The sequence below is a fragment of the Heteronotia binoei genome, chromosome 1 (genome assembly GCF_032191835.1).
Source record: "Heteronotia binoei isolate CCM8104 ecotype False Entrance Well chromosome 1, APGP_CSIRO_Hbin_v1, whole genome shotgun sequence".
In the NCBI taxonomy this organism is placed as follows: domain Eukaryota; kingdom Metazoa; phylum Chordata; class Lepidosauria; order Squamata; family Gekkonidae; genus Heteronotia; species Heteronotia binoei.
Window position 1 is genome coordinate 136,116,664 of NC_083223.1, and position 19,681 is coordinate 136,136,344.

At 43.9% G+C, this 19,681-nt stretch overlaps 1 protein-coding gene across 1 annotated transcript in view; it reads right to left on the reverse strand.

The window, feature by feature from the left end:
- The window catches only part of CNKSR3 (CNKSR family member 3), a 108,564-nt gene extending 89,089 nt beyond the window's left edge, over positions 1-19,475 (reverse strand). Inside the window, exon 1 of the mRNA XM_060241080.1 lies at positions 19,286-19,475. Within this exon, the coding sequence (XP_060097063.1) occupies positions 19,286-19,337 (52 nt within the window). The 5' untranslated portion in view covers positions 19,338-19,475. The remainder of the gene's footprint in view (positions 1-19,285) is intronic.
- Positions 19,476-19,681: the final 206 nt, after the last annotated feature.

The window sequence follows — 19,681 nt, forward strand, 5'->3', positions numbered from 1 at the left end:
ATTTTCTGAAGACACAGAATCTTCTGTTCTAATAGCCAAGTCAGCCAAATCTTTGGTCACTAGAGCTGTGAATGGGCAAGACAGATTTTTCTCCAAACCTGAACACCCCAGGTTTGCAAAAAAATATAAAAGAAAAAAAAAGAAAAAACCTAAAACCACAACACATTACAGGGCTTTTAAAAAAACCCCTAAAATAATAAAAGCAGCATCTGTAGTTTTATGAAACATTCTCTCAGTGGCTATTGCTAGGCAGCCAAATTTGGTTGTATCAGAAAAAGGCAGGGGGAGGGGGCAAGGCCTTTTCAAGGCCTATTTAGGCCTTTGAGGGAGGATGCATTGGGGCCAGGCCTAACTAGGTGTCATATCAGCAGAGGACCAGGAATGGCCTTCTGGCTGCCACCACTTGGGTAAGGGTCCGTTTGGGAGAGCCCAGAGCACACAACCACCCCTTTCTTCCTTTTTAGCAAACTCCTTGTATCTGTGACCAAAGGGACATGAGGACCCATGCGGTATAATAACTGGTTTATTATAAGTGCTCAAAACAATTAAAAGTGCTCAAAAAAACCTGATGCGACTACCTAAATGTTCCCTTCTTCTAATTTCAAACCAACTCACCCTCCTTGGATGAAGGATCCCTCTCTGGTTGCAACATGCCTCCAGCCCAGGCTTTTCCAGAAAGAACCATCCTCTCTGACTGCAGCCTCTCCACAGGGAACAAACCTGTCTTTAGTTTAGCCTTTTTATGCTTTCATTCCAGGTCCCACCCCTCTGGGCAAGTTTTCCCTCCAAAACTGCTTTCACCCAGTCAGAAGAACAGAAGGGATCCTGGGAGATGCAGGCACACTAGCAATTCCAAGGTAGGCTTCTCCAGGCCCTCTAGGCCACACTATGCCCAAGATCATAACTAGGGTTGCCAGCTCCAGACTGGGAAATTCCTAGCGATTTTGTGGTGGAGTCTAAGGAGGGTAGGGTTTGGGGATAAGCCTCAGCCAGATATAATGCCACACACTCGAAAGCAGCCATTTTCTCCAAGGGATAGATCTCTGTCATCTGGAATTCACTTGTAATTCTAAAGGTTGGCAGCCTTAGGCTTGGCAGCAGCCTCTCTTTCAATTAGGCCTGACTGCTTACTGCTGTTCAATAGTATCCACTCTATGAAAGCCAGTGTGGCACAGTTGTTAAGTGCTTCACAGCAGGTTCTGGGAAACCCAGGTTTGAATAACCATCTTGCCATAGAAGTTCAATGGGTGATTTTGGACCAGTAACATACTTTCAGCCTAACCTACTTCACAGGGCTGTTGTATGAATACAAAGGAGGAGAGGAAAACAATGTAAGCTGCTCTGGTGCCCATTGTGAAGAAAGATTGGGTGTAAATGAAACAAATAATAAAATAGCTGTAGATGGGAAGTAGATTGGTTCCCAGCCTCCCACTGGGGGTGGGGGTTCCTCTGATTTTGGGGCCTCCAACCTGCCAGCACAGGATTGGCTGGTGGGGAAGCCCCACCCCCAAAGAGCTCCATCAGAGCCCGACGTGCCTAGCACAACGATGCCACCCGAAAGTACCGTAATCACATTGGGCACATCATGCAGGGACAGTCTAGCATTTGGGTAAAAAACTATGGTACCATAAAGTTTTTTACCCAAATGCTAGAGTGTCCTGGCATGATTATGTCACTTCTGGATGATGTAATTGTGATGGGCATATCAGACACCAAAGGAGCTCTTTGGGGATGGGGCTCTCCCTCCCAGCCAATCCTATGCCAGCAGGTTGGAGGCCCAAAATTGAGGGAAATCTCACCACCAGCAAGAGGCTAGGAACGCTATCTACTTTCCATCTTCAGCTATTTTTATTATTTATTCCATTTACACCATACAGTTTTGAACCAAAATACTAGGGCGCTCCTGCATAACATGCCCAGCACAATGTCACTTCCAGGTGATGTCATTGTGCTACGCACACTTTGCGTGTGCAAGGACAGTCCCCTGCTGGCAGCCAGGTAAGATTTGGCAAACCAAGAAGTAGATAAAAGGTAAATTGATGAATGGCTGAGGAGAGAATGAGGCAGGAGAATGAGGAAGGATATAGGGGTTGCCTGGAGGAAGGAAAGAGGAATTCGTGTGAGGAGGGTGATAAAGGGAAACTGTGGTGACACCCCACAAGTCCTTGAGGGTCAGTCCCCTGCCATGCAAGTTGGCCTTGCACAGTGGCTGGCACCACACAACTGGGCCACAGTTTTTCTAGGTAGAGGCTGATGAGGGAGAAAAGGAAAGCATAAAACAGAGGAGCAGAGAAAAGGAAGTTGGCTCTGGGGTGTGAAGAAGCTAAGTTTGCCAACTCCAGGTTAGGAAATTTCTAGAGATTTTACAAGTGATCTCCAGCTGACAGAGATCAGCTCCCCTGGAGAAAAGGGCTGCTTTGAAGGATGGACTCTATGGCATTGTACCATGCTGAGGCCCCTCCCCTCCCCAAATCCCTCCCTCTCCCTTATCCACCACCAAAGTCTCCAGGTATTTTCCAACCTGAAGCTGGCAACCCTTTTCCATCCCCAAAATCTCCAAACATTTCCCAACCTGAAGCTGGCAACCCTAAGTGGGGGAAATTAACCTCTTTTGTTGGGAGCTCTGCTGTGATCCCAGGAGGTCTCTTGGCTCCACCTGGAGATTGGCAAACCTAGAAGGAGAGAAGGAAGCAAGGAATGGGAAGATGTTATCAGAGCTTTCAGGAAAGGGAAAGATGAAGTAGTGGGATAGGGTGAAATGAGATCCCTCCCAGAAGTCCTTGTGAGTTCCCACTTGTACAGTTTTAAAGCTCAAGCAGGTCTGGTGCTGTATGCTGACTGGATGGAGCCACTTAACTAGGAGCCATCTTAAAGTTTCCAGAGGAAAAGGAGGTATAAATTCAATAAATACATATAAACCATTTTTCCCCATTACAGCATGACACTCGTACTACTTATCTCTGTTCTTGCAACATAAGGATCAGCCCCAAAATGTCTTTTTTATTTTTTTGTCAGCAAGTCGCAGCTGATTTATGGTGACCCCAGACCCACAGAGTTTTCAAGGTAAGAGTCGTTCAGAGATGGTTTGCCACTGCCTGATGCTGCCTAGCAATCCTGGGCTTCCTTGGTGGTCTCTCATCCAAGTACTAACCAGGGCTGACTCTGCTTAGCTTCCAAGATCTGACAAGACCAGCTATCCAGGTCAGGGCTAGCCTACTATTAATACTGGAATTAAAACATTAATCTGAAAGAATTTAAATTCACAGTTATGTCATGTTGGTAGGTACCATTACATCAACAACACTTTTGTTATTTTAGAGAGCTCAAGGTAACACTTAAATCTGTCTGTTGCTCAAAATGGAGCAGCTTTCATGCAACAACTGCAAATAAGTGTGTGCATACAAGTAAGCAAGATTATCTGAAAACATGACAAGCCTTATGCTAGAAGTATCCTTTAGTTAGTATATAGACAGAACCCTGAGAGCTGCTTTAAGATGTTCAAGTTTTGGTGTACCAAGAATTTGTCATCTCTCAATGTTTCCCTCCAAAAGCAAAGCCATGTCACAATTTTGTTTTGCAACTGCAAAACCAATTTGTAAAACAGTGACAGGTAATGGCTGAGAACCGGAACAAATAATATAAGAACATTGTTAGCTCAGACCAAGGGGCTATATAATCCAACATTGTCACCCTCAGCAGCTAACACGATGCCTCCAAGAAAACTACAAATAAGTCATGGCATTAAAATTTTTCTTCAGCTAGTAGTGAAAGATACATGGTTTCTAAAAAAAGGTGCTTCTTTTAGACATCATAACAGGCCTACCATACATGAACATGTATCATCTCTTTTTAAAGCCCTTTAAACTAGCAGCCATGACTACAATGCAGTGGTGAGTTCCATAAATCACTGAAGAACTGCTTGAAGTTCTTCATTTTGTCTGTCCCAAGCTATTTCCCATTAACTTAATTGGCCTTGAGATATTTCCCTTTTTTTTTCTCTCATCACCTTCGCCTTAACTTTTTAATAAGCTACCCACCATGACATCGAGATCCCTTTGTCCATTACACATCAACAGTTCAGAATCCATCACTATATATGCAAAACTGAAATTTTGTCCCAATTCACATCATTTTACACTTACTTACACATAATCTTATTAATTAACTCAACTAGAACTAGTGGCCCATAGGACTGGACTTACCATTAGGTAAAATAAGGTAACCTGACAGAGGTAAAAAAAACATTTTGAGTGCTGTTGAAGGTTAACAGATTCTCCACTATTATATTTTACCACTATGTTTATTTATTTTATTTGATTTATATCCTGCCCTCCCCGGTGAAGCAGCCTCAGGGCGGCTCGCAGCATAAAATCTCAACAATTAAAATTAATAAGTATTAAAATTACACATTCAACAATAAAACAAGATATTCAACAGTTAAAACAGTTAGGAACAGAATATTAGTTTGGTGCTATTTCAGTGGCGACAGCCTTCTTCCATTTCCCTTAAATACAGGCGCCGTGTCAGTTAAACGCCAGGCGGAAGAGGACAGTCTTGCAGGCCCTGCGGAACTGCGCAAGGTTCCGCAAGACCCTCACTTTGTCTGGCAGTTGATTCCACCAGCAGGGGGCTGCAATCAAGAAGGCCCTGTCTCTGGTTGATTTTAATTTGGCTTCCTTCGGCCTGGGGATTACTAATAGATTTTGTGATTCCAATCTGAGTACCCTCTGGGGAACATGTGGGGAGAGACAGTCTCTAAGGTAGGCAGGTCCTATGCCATATAGGGCTTTAAAGGTGATAACCAGCACCTTGTAACGAATCATATATACTATTGGCAGCCAGTGCAATTCCTGCAGTCCTGGCTGAATGTGCTCCCACCTGGGGAGCCCCAGTAACAACCTGGCGGCCACACTCTAAACTAACTGCAGCTTTCAAGTCTGGCACAAAGGCAGCCCCATGTAGAGGGCATTACAGTAGTCCAGCCTCGAGGTGACCGTTGCATAGATCATTGTTGCCAAGTTACCGCGCTCCAGGAAGGGGACCAGCTGCCTTGCCCGCCTAAGATGGAAAAAAAGCGGATTTAGCAGTGGCTGCTATCTGGGCCTCCATTGTCAAGGCAGACTCCAGTAGTACCCCCAAGCTCTTGACCTTGTGCGCCGTTGTCAGTGGCACACCGTCAAATGCCGGTAGGGTAATTTCCCTTCCCAGACCGCCACGATTCAAGCAAAGGACCTCTGTCTTCGTTGGATTGAGCTTCAACCTACTCAGCCTAAGCCATCTGGCCACAGCTTGTAGCACCAGGTCCAAATTTTCTGGGACACTCTCAGGATGGCCGTCCATCAGTAGATAGGGGTGGGTGTCATCAGCATACTGGTGACAACCCAACCCATACCTCCGGGCAATCTGGACAACGGGGCGCATATAGATGTTGAATAACATCAGGGAGAGCAGTGCCCCGAGGCACCCTGCAGTCAAGCACATGCCTCTGGGACAGTTCACCCCAATGTCCTCCTCTGAGACCTCCTGCACACATATACAAAATTCAGGCCCTCTTCAGACCTCACAAATAAAAGAGGTTGACAAATATTCGCAAATAATAAAAGAGGTTGACAAATATTCTTCCGTTCCTGTCCAGAGCAGTTCAGGAGCTTTTTCCTCCTCCGCCTCTCCTTCCTTATGCTATTTATCATACAGGCAGCTCTTCAACCCATCCCCTTACCTTTCTCCTTCCTATTCATGAGTAAGACCTAATTCTTAAGTAGGCTTTTGCTCATTACTCAATGGGAAGTTATTCAAGTCTTGGATCTGCTTTCACAGCCAGACTGCTATTCCTGCAGTTCATTCAGACGCTGACCTCCTTGCCACTCCTTTTCCTTTGGCATGGAATCCATTCCCATGGTTTTAAGCCTCCACACCTGCATGCTTCTGTTCATATGAACTTTCTTTGGATTTACAAATCCAAACCTTAAATTTATTCTGCTTTTGTTTTAAAAAAATACACATCTTTATTGAATGTTCACCCTTGGTTTTAAAGAACAAATCAACAGAGTAGACTATATACATTAACAGAATTCTCATGCAGTTCTAAACCCTGAAATGACAAGTATACCATGAACTAGTGCAGTGGTAAAATACAGAAGCCCCCCCTCAGCACCTCCCCACACAGCTCAGTAACCATAGTGTCTGTATAAATGACAATAGAAATTGAAAATGCATCTTTCCCTGACCACCCATAAGTTTGAACTTTTTTTAAAAATCAGCCTTTGACAACAGGGTTGGTTGGCCCTGTTGAGAACTGCAATAGATAGTGTGAAAGAGTATCCATTCAAAGGCATTTCCTGGCTTATTACGCAAAAGCTCTTTCAATATATTTTTAACCTCTAGGAAACAAAGGAAATTCTTCTGCAGCAGAATTAACAGGCCTTCTTTCAGTGTTAAAGGAGGAAAACAAAGTGCTCACAAATAGAAATGTAACAACACCCACACAATTAGACTTACGTTATTTAGTACCTAGCAATACCAGTTACCGTATTTTTTGGACCATAAGATGCACTTTCCCCAAAAAAAAATTGGGGGGGGGAAGTGTGTGCGTCTTATGGAGCGAAGGTACGTACCTTCCTCCAAGGGGGGGCGATCCGCTGCCTCCGCCTCCGATCCCGGCGCTTCCCCCGCGCCTGCCTGCCTGGCTCCAGCTTCTTCCAGCAAGCGCTGGGATCGCTCCACGTGGCCCCACCGCAAACCCAGTGCTTCGCGAGCGCCGGCTGTGGAGAGGGCAGCGTGCTTCCTCCTTGCCTGCCTGCTGGCTCCAGCTCTGACGCTTACAGCAAGCGCCCTCCGCCCTCCGATCCCAGCACTTGCTTTAAGCATCAGAGCTGGAGCCAGGCAGACAGGCAAGGAGGAAGCACACTGCCCTCTCCACAGCCGGCACTCGCAAAGTGCTGGGTTTGCGGTGGGGGCCACGTGGAGCGATCCCAGCGCTTGCTGGAAGAAGCTGGAGCCAGGCAGGCACGGGAGAAGCGCCGGGATCGGAGGCGGAGGTGGAAGCAGCGGATCGCCCCCCAGGAAGAAGGTGCGTCCTATCGTCCAGAGCGCCTTATGGTGCGAAAAATATGGTAAGTGCTCTCAAGACACAGGAAGACACAGTCTAGTGCCCCATGTGGCACTCATGGTTATTTCTGTGTCCCATCTATGTTTTGCAGTTTTACTGAGTAAACAGCTGTGGTGCAACCATATCATGAGAGACTAAATGGCAATATGCACTAAGGGGAAAGGGTTGTCACAGTTACTACTAATAATGGTCATGGGGGAAAAGGAAAGGGGGTTTATTTGGGAAGCACATTTTTTACAAGGGCTCTTTGTTTTGTGGTACAGAAATGGCAGACAATAATGGAATGAAGGTGTCTGAGATGGGTATAGATACAGAATTTATTATGGACAGTACAAAATACATTCCAATAAAATACCAAAGTGGCACACTAGAACAACTTTAGAGCCACCTTCACTATAGCGCTATCACAATTTATTTACAAAAGGTATCAAATGAAAGAGAATCTTCACTATCTACCACCAGAAGCAAACCAGAAATGCATCTGATGTGTAATCATGCATGCATACCAGACCTGAACTAGTGAACTTCTGACCTTTTCATAGGCTCAGTTAAGATAATACGTGTGTTCACGACAAGCATAATCCTGGTTCTGCTCATGTACTCCCTCCGCATGACACACTGAGATGGGAATTAACTGAAGACTTTTGTCTTCGGTTTGTTGTGAGATCAAATATGGGTACCTTAACAAGCTGAGTTCCCCCCCCCCAATTAACCTAGATTCTTAACCAGCACATACTGGGAAATAAACCTCAATTGCTTAGGGAGCCTGCCAGCATTACATCCCCCAGCAGCTGAGGCATAAGTGATGAGGGACTACAGCATAGGCCAGGGGTGGCCAACGGTAGCTCTCCAGATGTTTTCTGCCTACAACTCCCATCAGCCCCAGCCATTGGCCATGCTTGCTGGGGCTGATGGGAGTTGTAGGCAAAAAACATCTGGAAAGCTACCGTTGGCCACCCCTAGCATAGGCCACCAGGTATTGAATTCATTTGCTATGAAGGCCAGATCTGACCTAAATAAGACCTTGTTGGGATAGGCCATGTGTGTCATAAAATGTACTGCCAGGTAGTAGAGATATGAACTTTATATAGGCTTGCCAATCCCCAGGTCCCAGGGGGGGTTCTTCCGCTTTCCCAGGCTTTCCCAGGCTCCTTCCCACCCCCAATAAGCTGGCCAGCGGCGGGAAGCCCTGCCCACACAGCCACCACATGACTTTCCACCTCTGGAGGCTTCAGTCTCCGATTGGAAAGGCTTCCTCTTGGGATGGCGTGTCTGTGTTACTTTGAATAAGTTGTCAGCAACTTGTGAGTAGATATGCCAATCCCTCGCTTCAGAGTAGCCAGAAACGGGGGAGGGGGCGAGGAAATGTCTTCTGGGCACTTCACTATTCCCTATGTGGAGATCGATTCTCATAGGGTATAATGGGAAATTGATCTGGAGGTATCGGGGGCTCTGGGGGGACTGTTGTTTGAGATAGAGGCAACAAATTTTCAGTATAGCATCTAGTGCCTCTCCCCAAAATACCCCCCAAGTTTCAAAACGATTGGACCAGGGGGTCCAATTCTATGAGCCCCAAAAGAAAGTGCCCCTATCCTTCATTATTTCCTATGGAAAGAAGGCATTTAAAAAGGTGTGCTGTCCCTTTAAATGTGATGGCCAGAACTGCCTTGGAGTTCAATGATGCTTATCACACCCTTGCTCCTGGCTCTGCCCCCAATGTTTCCTGGCTCCACCCCCAAAGTCCCCAGATATTTCTTGAATTGGACTTGGCAACCCTAACTTTATAAAGGACACAAACACAATTAAAGATTGTTTTTAAAAAAACTTAAAATAAAAACATGCTTTAAAACATTAGCACTCTTGCAATATTTTGTTTATTTAACAGTCTGATAACTGACTGCAAACCTACTTTTGTAGCTGCAAACCTACTTTTGATTAACTGACATGCTCATGACCACATGCTCAGGAGATAATTTGTCCCAACACACTATTTTTAACGTGGATGTCAGGTCACATGTTAAACACAGGTTGGATTGGGTTTTTCACAACCAAACTCACATTTAACATATTTTCTAATCAGACCCTCATGTTACAGCACCTCCTATGCTGCAAAGGTAACACAAGAACTAGCTTCATTGTTGTTCAGTCCTGAAAGCTGTATTATTCTACACTTGGACTGTATGGGACAATATCTGGGAAATTCAGATTTGTTTCTTTGAGGTTTCTGGGGAATATTTAAAAAGTGAATTAAGTAATTTAACAGAGCAACTATATAGTTTAGGAACTCCCCTGCAACTATTAATTTGTGACCCAAGGCCTCCCACTGAGGCCCTTCTCTGTGTACTGAGGCCTAGTCTACACATGCAACAGAATGAAAGAGTAGAATGTATTGTAGATCTTCCACCTGCAGGTAAGAGAATGACATGTTTTAAAGTTCCCGTACATTAATAATTTCCTGTAACTGAAAACTAGCAAAGCAATCCCCCCTGATACACATTCACCTGAAGTGGCACCTCAGAATTCTACCAACACATTCTGCTCTTTGTATAGGCCAGGTCTGAAGCAGGTGGGAACATGGCTTGAGAACCTAGACTTTAGAATACCCTTCTTTTTCTTCCTTTATTCACAAAGTCTAGTTTTGTAGGACATTGACAGTATAATCCTACACAGAGTTACACCCTTTTGTTGAAATCAGGAGGCTTAGAAGGGTTTAATGCTGCTTAAGATAACAATGTTAGTACAGTACAATAACTTTTCAAATATGTAGTTAGGTGGACTGATCTAAATCAAAATGATAATTTATATAACTAAACCCAGTTTAAATCCATGAATAAAGTCAAGCTTCCACTTCATTGTTTCAATGAGGAAAGCATGCACACAGCCATTTGGTTAGGCAAGTACCTCCACCTCCTCCTCCTCCCTTCCATCCCCACTTTGGGAGGGAGAGTCAGGTTCCAACTGACTCCCTCTTCCCCTTCTCCTCCTTTGGGGATGGGGTCAGGGTGGGCTGGGGGAGGGACCATTTCCCAGGCTTCTTCACTCCCAGTTTGGGATAGCCAAACTACTCACAGACAATACTCCCTCAAAGCTGTGGAGACTTGTGAACAAAAATTCTACTTCATGAGCTAATGGCATTAAAGTTGTGATCTACTGCATAGATTTGCTATGGGGGCATTTTTCCTGAGCTAAGATAAAAATGGGTGAGCCAGAGACTAAAAAACTGTGAGCTAACTCACACTAACTCAGTTTAGAAGGAACACTGCTCACAGGGTTTTTCTGAGGATAAAATGGAGGAGAGGAGAATTATGTAAGCTGCTTTGGAACCCCATCGTGGAGAAACAAATAATATGTGTAGCTGAAAATGGAGGGGCAAATAAAAGACTGGTGGGTCAATGGGAATAAAAGAAGGAAGCAGAGAAGATTGAGGATATGCGGGTTGTCAGGTGCAGGGAAAGAGAAAACAGTGTGGTAAAGCTAAGATGGGAAAAATAGATGCCCTTTGCAAGTCCATACAGGTTCTCCACTGAGCAATGGGGTCTACTCTGGCAACCAGCATCATGGAACTAGCTGTAGTTTCCCTGAGTAGAGAGTGCCAGGGTGAGGGCAGGGCAAAAAAGTGAAGATAAAGGCAGGTCAGTGGGTGAATGGGAAGGCGAGAAGGAGGTAGGAAAGAGGGAGAGGCTACAGGGGCTTTCAAGAAAGGGAAAGGAAAGGGAATGGAAGAGAGGGATTTTCACCCCACAAGTCCTTGCAGGCCCCCATTTGTTATATCTATTTACAGCCAGTTAAGCAATTGGCAAAGTACAGCTTTTGTTGTGGATTCTATTGTACACATGCAAGGACACTAAGCAAGAATATTTAAATGCATACCCAGAGATTTCCAAAAGCAATAGCTGGTAGTTGGGAGAACAGTGTTATCCACTGAGATGGAAAGTTTTGTTTAGCCGTCTAAAAATCCAGTTTGCATGTTAATATATGCACACCTATTATGATGTATTTATAACTAGGAATAAGGCCCGTTGTGAAGAAAAATACAATGGGCTCTAGAAAAAGGCTCTGGGTGACTGCCCCCCACCCTTGCTGTCTTCCCACCCATCCAAGTGAAGGCATTCACTCTACACACACCCGGACCTCAAGGGGAGCTGATCTCGGCCATCTGGAGCACAGTTGTAATTCTGAGTGATCTCTAGCCCTCACCTGGAGATTGGCAACAGTAGTTCCCCAGGAGGAAATGGCTGATTTAGAGGGTGGAATCTATGGCATTATACCCATCTGAGGTCCCACTCTTCTTCACATCCTACCCTCTCCAGGCTCCACCCCTGAAATCTCCAGGAATTTCCCAACCTGGAGTTGGCAACTGCTAAGTCACACAGGCTGTCATACGGGGGCTGCTGCTGAACAGGAGCAAGCAGCCAAGCCTAGTTAAATCACACCAGTCAGAAGAATAATTATGGAGGTGTTGGGGGGGGGGCATGACAACGGTCACATAGACACTGCAGCTTAGCATTCTTTTTGTTTGCAGTGCCATCTTTTTCTGTCATGTTCAGCCTTGGGGCGTTTAGCATCAGCGTGAGCTTTTGGCATAACATACAAATGAATTCCTGTGTGAAACAATGGTGACATCAGGGGGAGTGTCCTAATATGTAAATGAGTTCCTGTTGGGCTTTTTCTAAAAAAAAAAACAAGGACTGTTGTGAAGATAAAATGGAAGATAACAGAACAATGTAAACTACTTTGGTCTCCAACTTGGGGTGAAAGGTGGAATATGAATAAGTAGAAATAAATAAACTTCCAGGGCCATTTATTTTAGACTACTATACTGGATTTATTCTTATTAGCACAATCATAACAAATGGCTGCTGTTCTGTTTCTTTTTGTTACTAGTGGTTGTTTTTAAGTACCAGCAGTTTGCTAGGCCACATCAGTTGTACAGCAATTTTTTTTTTGTCTGAAAGGAAGAGATGTAATTAGTTATAGAATAGGGATAGCTAACTGCAGCTCCAGGCTAGACTCATTATTCCAAAGACAATTTCATCTGTTCACTAAAGGCCCTACATTTAATCCATCTATGGTTAAAAATAATGTTTATTCACAGTTGTGCAGCATAGTAGATCCATAGGCAAGGGAAGATGATATGAATTCAAGCCATTATTTGCCCTTATGCAAACCACAAGCAAGATTGGGGCAGTTGTCCATAGTACATGAATGTTATCAGCCCCCCCCCCTTCCCCATATATACAAGCACATTAAATGAACAATCAGACATGGAAATAGATAAAAGACACAAGGCACAGTGGCATCCAGGATATGTTTCAACCAGTCCTTTTAAAGTTTATATTCAACTCATGTATAAACCTTTTTTTCAAAAATCACACACACCCACAACACACACATTAAATGAACAATCAGAAATGGAAATAGATTATTATTATCATCATCACCACCACCATCATATGGCAATTTGTGTAGTATAGCCAGGAGATTCTAAGATAATCTGGCAGCCAGAAGTTCTAGCTCTTTTAACATTATGGATCACTAGGTGGCGAGCTAGACCTCTTTTTAAGGCAAGAGAGGTTTCAGAGATGGTCTGCCATTGCCTACCTCTGCATCATGCCCTGACGTTCCTTGAAAGCTGCCCATCCAAATACTAGCCAAGGCCAACCCTCCTTAGCTTTCAAGATCTGACGAGATCAGGCTAGCCGGGGATATCCAAGTCAGGGCTCTACCGAGACCTTCAAAAGAAGTCAGTGAGACAATTGTTTTTTTTTTTTAATGTGAAGAAAGCATGTATCCAGAATTGAAGCCAAGCTCCCACAGGGCAGATCAGGTGGTTGAATTCACAGAAAAGTTTGGCAAGCCTTTAAAAAGAACGGATGTTCTACCAACACATGTTCCAGATTAATCACTATGAAGGAGAATCAGTAACTTGGGCAGGTTCAGAAAAAAACTTTAAGCATGCGTAAGGGGCTGGTGCACACATGGGACTCTTTTTGCATTAAGCCATAAGGTGAAATGCTATGCACACTTCCATGTAAACATGCACTGGACTGCAGCCATAATGTGCAGACTGAATGAATAAAGTTTAATCATGTAACCTACCATAGACGAAAACACCATTAGCTTAAACTCACTTGGGAAGGTTCTCAAGTAATGTGTTTGCTTAAGTATTTCCCTAGAAGATTGCTTACTCTTTTCTGCAGGTTTCTTTCTTCATCATGTTCTCATAAGTTTATAGCCTCCTTTAATTAAGAGCAAACCTGCCTTTTTAATTTGGAAAAGTCATATTGTTTAAGTATGTTCTGAGAAACACTTGCTTTGTTTTCTTGTACTATTTATTCTAGCCTGCCCTCTGCTAATCAATTAAGGCTTGGCTTTGTCACAGTCAGCAGTTTAACCTTTCTGTTGAATGCAGGGAATTTACATGAGGGAGTCTTTCTGAGAGAATAGATCATATTTATTTTATTTGAAACATGCAGAGTGAATCTGACCTCACAGCTGAAAGTCTGAAAGTATTCTAATACTACACCACACCTGATGAGTTCATAATGAGGCTGCAAGCTGGGGGGAAACCCTGCCTCTTTATGGGTACATGCTAATCTCTTCTATTGTGAATGCCACAGATGCCATTTAAAAGCAACTCAGCAGCTAGGTGTTCATATTGGCAGAGAGCTACAGAACTCTACATGCAAAGGATTCTTCCAGTCAATGAGAAATCACTTGAAAAGATTATAATTAGCTACTTCAGGCTGGCTTGATACTACTAAATTTTTTTTAATTATCTGAATATCTGCTCAGCAAGTATACAAATAAGATGCAATACAACTTTCAGTAGATAGATTCAGGTACATAGCCATCTTACTCTGAAGTAGCAGAACAAAGTTTGAGTCCAGTGGCATTAAGACCAACGAAGTTTTATTCAAGGTATAAGCTTGTGTGTGCTCCTAGCACACTTCTACCTTAAATTGTGTTTGTCTTAAAGGTGTCACTGGATTCAAACTTTAATATTCTGAGTTGTTACATATTGTTTATCTAACATTCTAACTAAATTTTTCTGCAATGGAAAATGCTAGGGATGGGCACGAACTGGGAAAATTCAGTTCAGTTCATGATTTGTGGCATGCTGCATTCACACAAACTTTAAGGAGTTAAACAAACTGGTTTTGTTTGTGAAGTTTATGACATGGTAGAACACACAGCCCTGGCAAGCTAGAGACACCAAACTCACAAGGGATCTCCAGCTGTCTCTCCTCTACCTGCCCTTCTAATATGGTGAGGATTGGGTTTATGGGGGTTCGAGTTACAACCCCATCCTCCATTGTTTGCAATGAAGGGGGGAGGGGAAGTAAGGGGAACAAAATACAGCAGAACAGAATCAAAGTCCCAGAGAATCTCTGAAGCAGAAACTGAAGGTGATGGTGGGGGGATTTTGCAAGCCTAGAAGAACCTGTGTGATGTACAGAGTGCCCAATAGTATCAGTGCAATTAAAGAGTGCCAGCAAAATCCAGTGTCATTGTGCCAATGCCAACTCAACAGGACTGATCTGTAGCACAGAATCACTCTCCAAGCAAGAGGGGTTGCAAGTCCCGCAGAATCAGTGCAATGTACAAGTGCTCAGTAGAACCTAGTGCCAAGGGGGCAATGCCAGCTCAACAGGACTGATGTGAAATACATATGAAGCTGCCTTCTACTGAATCAGACCCTCAGTCCATCAAAGTCAGCATTGTCTACTCAGACTGGCAGCGACTCTCCAGGGTCTCAAGCTGAGTTTTTTCACACCTATTTGCCTGGACCTTTTTTAGTTGGAGATTGAACCTGAGACCTTCTGCTTACCAAGCAGATACTCTACCACTGAGCCACCATCCCTTCCAAATCACTCTCCAAAAAAGGGGGGGAGATTAAAAGCCCAGCATAACCAGTTCAGTGCACAGAATCCCCAGTGGAACCCAGTGCCACAGTGGCAATGCAAGTAGAAGAGCACTAGTGTCAAACCAGAGAATCCCTGCAGCACATTCTTTTAAACCAAGCACAACCAGTTCAATTTACAGAACACTCAGCAAACTCCAGTGCCATTGTGGCATTGCAAGCTTTAAAAGAGTCAAAAGAAATCCAATATAGGGGGGAGGATTTTGCAACCTCTATGCAAGAAAACTGGAAAGGAGCACAAAGGAGCCCAGACAAAGGGAGTGGACCCTCTTGAAACGGACAAGAGTTTGACACTGACATGTTTTTCCAAGGATGGAGAATTCTTCCCCCATCTTGCTTTGCAGTGTGGTGAACATTTCGTAAGAGCAGAGACAGTACATCTGGAAATGTGTCCATTCACGAACTGCCATAAACCTCCAAGATTTGCTTAAAAGTTCATGCTGGCTGACCAGCCACGAACTTCAGTGCGTGAACCACAAACTAGCCAAAATTCATCACAAACTTTAGTTTGTGAGCTGCTTCGTGCCCATCTCTAATAAATGTTGTCAAACCTAGACTATACTCCAGGCCTTGGTAATCCCATACATATATGCAACTTCCATATCTGAATAGAGTGGTGTTTAATTGTCCTGACTTGGGACTCACCTGGCAGCAGCATAGAAACTGAAAAAATATGCCAAAATCATATTACAGGAAAAGGAGAACTTAAGTTATGGCCTTCTGCTGGAGGACTCCAACAGCACCTGGTGCATTGGAGAGCTGAGTGGTGAGGAAAGAAAATATTGAAAAGGAATCGTCTTCACTGTGGATCTCACCACCCTTCTGGTCCTTTCAACATGGATACAGAGGCAAGCAGCAGAGATGTGTGTTCTAATATATCCATTCCAAATACATATTTGAAAAAATCAGTATTTTCCAGATATATTTGTGTATCTGGATGGTATCCCAGATTCTCCAAGAAATCCCAGAAATATTTGGGAGCAACCAGTAATATGGGAAGCCAGCATTTTAGGGCTCCCAAGGCTTTTTCTTTGATTGTGTCTGTGTCTTTCCAGTGTCCTTGGCTATTCTTCGCCTTGAATAAAGCATAGATTTTTCTTCCCAATAGGAAACAATGGAAGATGGCTGGGGGCACCTGATTTCGGGGACCAAAGAACTGGACCTATTGGATTAATTCATTTGAAACTTGTGGGTTAATCAATGGACAGGCACCAGCAGCTCTTCCACAATTTTGGCATCATTTGTTAAAAAAAACAGTACTTCCAGCCTTCTAGAAAGATTCCCCATAGGGAATAATGGAGCTGAATAATATCAGAATTCTATCAGAATTCTGGAAAGAAAAAGGGGGAAAAGATCCAAATATCAAACCGGTATTTGGAACCCAGATAACCAGGAATACCAATATTGTCCAGCCCTCTGATATCCAAATCTGAAAAATACTGATTTTTTTTTTCAAGCTGCAAATTCCTAGCAGGCACATGGTGTCTTCTTCCATTCTATGCACATGCAGCACATTCTTCCAAAATGCAGAAACACAGAGGCCTGCTGCTTCTCACTCTCCCCTCCTGCTCAATTGAGCAGGAGGGAAGAGAGGTAGGGCTGGTGGAGTTGGGGGACCTCAATGAGAAGTTGGGGTGGGGCCCCCAGAGGCCCCCCATAGCTATGGGCTTGTGCAGCAGTGGAAAAAAATAGTTCTTTACCGCCCAGCACATGAGGCTCTACAACCCTCCTGGGGTCCCAGTCCACAGGTGGAAGACCACTCACTGCCCTAATCCATATGTTGTAAGACACATGAGAAGCACACAGTGCCCAGGCCCAAAGCTGAAGTTCTCCCAGCCATTTCTATCAGTTGGTGGAGCATAGCTAACAGGCCATGCAATATTCCAGCTCTTTGGAATGCCAGGCTGACATACTGCTACCTGCACACTTGTATTTGGAGGGCAGAAGGGAGTAAAAGTGCAGCAAGACTCTCAATGGGGAGTGTGACTTTGAACTATTCTTTTAAATAATAAGAATAGAATTGCTGAAGTTTTATTTTTTCCCCATCATGCAGTCCTCCGTTTCACCACCCAAACTCCCCATAAGAATCTGTTCTGCTTTGAAGGGTTTTTTTTAAAAAAAAACAGAATAAAATAGCTATAAAGGGGAACCTCCAGAGTTACATCATCTAATGAATTCTCAAAACATACAAGGATGTTCTCATGATCAAAGTAATCCTCTGATTACTAGGAAATGCCATATAACCTCACAATTCTTATATAGAACATTGGTGTAAAAAGACTGTATTGTCTTTGATAACCAACCTTATCCATTCAGAGGGGAAGAATTGGGCCAAATTTGTTTTTTTAATTACTGATTAAAGGATTAACTTGAATTGGAACAGTCTATTCATGAAGTCCAATGATATACATATTCTAGTACCAAAGCTTAAGCAAGCAACACAGACATGGCAGGCCAGGGGATAAAGTTCAGTTCAACACTCATCAGATAAAGAGCTAACCAAGTCAAAAATATATTTTCTCTGAAACTGCACTGATTTGCAAATGCCTGAACCAAGACTGGCCAATAAAACCAGGAGAAAATCCATTAAAATAATACAGAAAACTGCCACTTCCTCATTAGAGAGATTTAAAGTAGCTCCCTGGGTTCATACAAAGAATTCAAGTCTTTCCAACTCTTTTTCCACATTAAAACAAAAGCAAAACACACTTTCCAAGGATGCATGCACCAAGATGCACTATTTTGGTCCAAATCAATAATCATGGATTGACTGGGATCTCAACCGCCCTGAGCCTGGGGAGGTCGGGATATAAATCCAATAAATAAATAAATAATGCTCATACTTGCTACCCCAGACATAAGCATACTATGAATAATCCATAATTTTTCATGATGTATCCATATTAAAATATAACCTCAGTATGCTGGCATGCCAAATGTACACTAATATTGAGGATGAGGCCTAAAGGAAAGAAGAGGGGCCAAATCCTCCACAGTTCAGTACACGATCTTTATCTGTTTTGAATCAACACCTTCATGTCACCCACTAACTAATTTATAGAAAGAAACCAAGCACCCTGCAACAGACACTGGAAACCAAATGGCCAAGAAGAAAACGGTACCACAAAAGGAGAAGGAATTCTGGCACAGTATGGTCCCAGTTCTGCTGGCCCTCAACTTCTAGCACACTATAATCTAAACAGATGATCACAGACTGCACTCTGTTCAACTGGATCATCTGCCAGGAATGTTTGGGCAGAACACTGCCAGCTATATAAGGCACCCTTCCGAGGTATCCCTCACCTCTCATGAAAATGAATGTGCTTTCTCATAACTACACTCCAGTGAGTTCCAAGGGATCCAGTCCCAAAAAAAGCATACATACCATTTAAAGTATTAAATGATATTTGGTATCAAAATGCCTTTTTAAAAAATGGCATACCTATATATAAATACAATTAGCCAAAAGCTGAAGAGTGTGTTCAGAAGGACATCACAGTTTTGAATCTGTATATGTACACAATAGTTATTGTGAGCAAAAGACCTTAACTCCCTAACAATGCAACCCTAAACAAAACAAAACAAAAATCCCTGCTAAGTAGCGCAGGAGAAGACCCGTTTAGGACGGCACTGTTAAACCCCTCTTCCATGAAACAAGATGCATTAAACAGACTGCCTTTTCCTTTAGGGACCACAACGTACCCCTTATTCCTCTATGGTAGCTTATATACTTCTGAACGTGCGAACACAGTTCTTGGTCTGAAATAACCCCAAACAGTTCAAAAATACTTAGCAAAGTTTGCCTTTATGTGAAACCCACACCCAATCTAAATCCTAGAAGAGAGAAACTCTTAACACGAACTCCACAGCCCGGGCTCTCACACCAAGTTGCAAAAACATGCCCAGGGCCGCTGTTGGCTTACTTGTTTGTTTACACTCGAGTGGCTGGATTTTCTAGTTAAAGACGTGCGTGTTGCTAATAGCCAAGGAACTGGATCTCACAGGACACTTTTCGGATTAAGAGCGATAGCTAATTGAAGACATGATCCTTTTTGATGAGGCAGCTAAACATGCCCTTAGTGGAAACGGGACAAGATGAAAGCAGGGGGAGAGAAGAGCCGAACTGAACCCTGAAGTTATAAGGGAAAGTTTGGAAAGAGAAGACATCAAGAGCAGACCGTGAGCGGGGGGGCTGGAGCAGGAAACTCTCCCAGATCCAGTAAAGAGGAGCGAGCCAGAGTTCTATTTCTTACCCTTAGTCCACTCCACTACTTGCTTAGGGCTCCACTTGGTAACAGGCTCCATACTCCTCGATCCAGGGCTCTGAACTCTGCGCCCCGAAGCTCCCAAATCCAGAAGGCAACCCAGCCCCGCTTCTGCTCGCTCTTGTCTCTTTGCCCAGAGACTACTATCCCCCTTTCAGATTCCCATCGTGGCAGGCAGACACCAAAGCTCCCACCCTCCCCGGCAGCCCCGCTCCGCCTCCTTGGCCTGAGCCCGCCTGTGGCTCCTCCTCCACGTGCTTGGAGCTCCTGCTGGGAAATCTGCCCTAGCCGCCTTTGGGTTTTCTCTTGGCGCGTCTCTCTGGTATCTTTCGGTTGCTCGAGATTTCGCAGCCGCGGTGCCCCCTGCAGGAGAGAGAAGCGCCG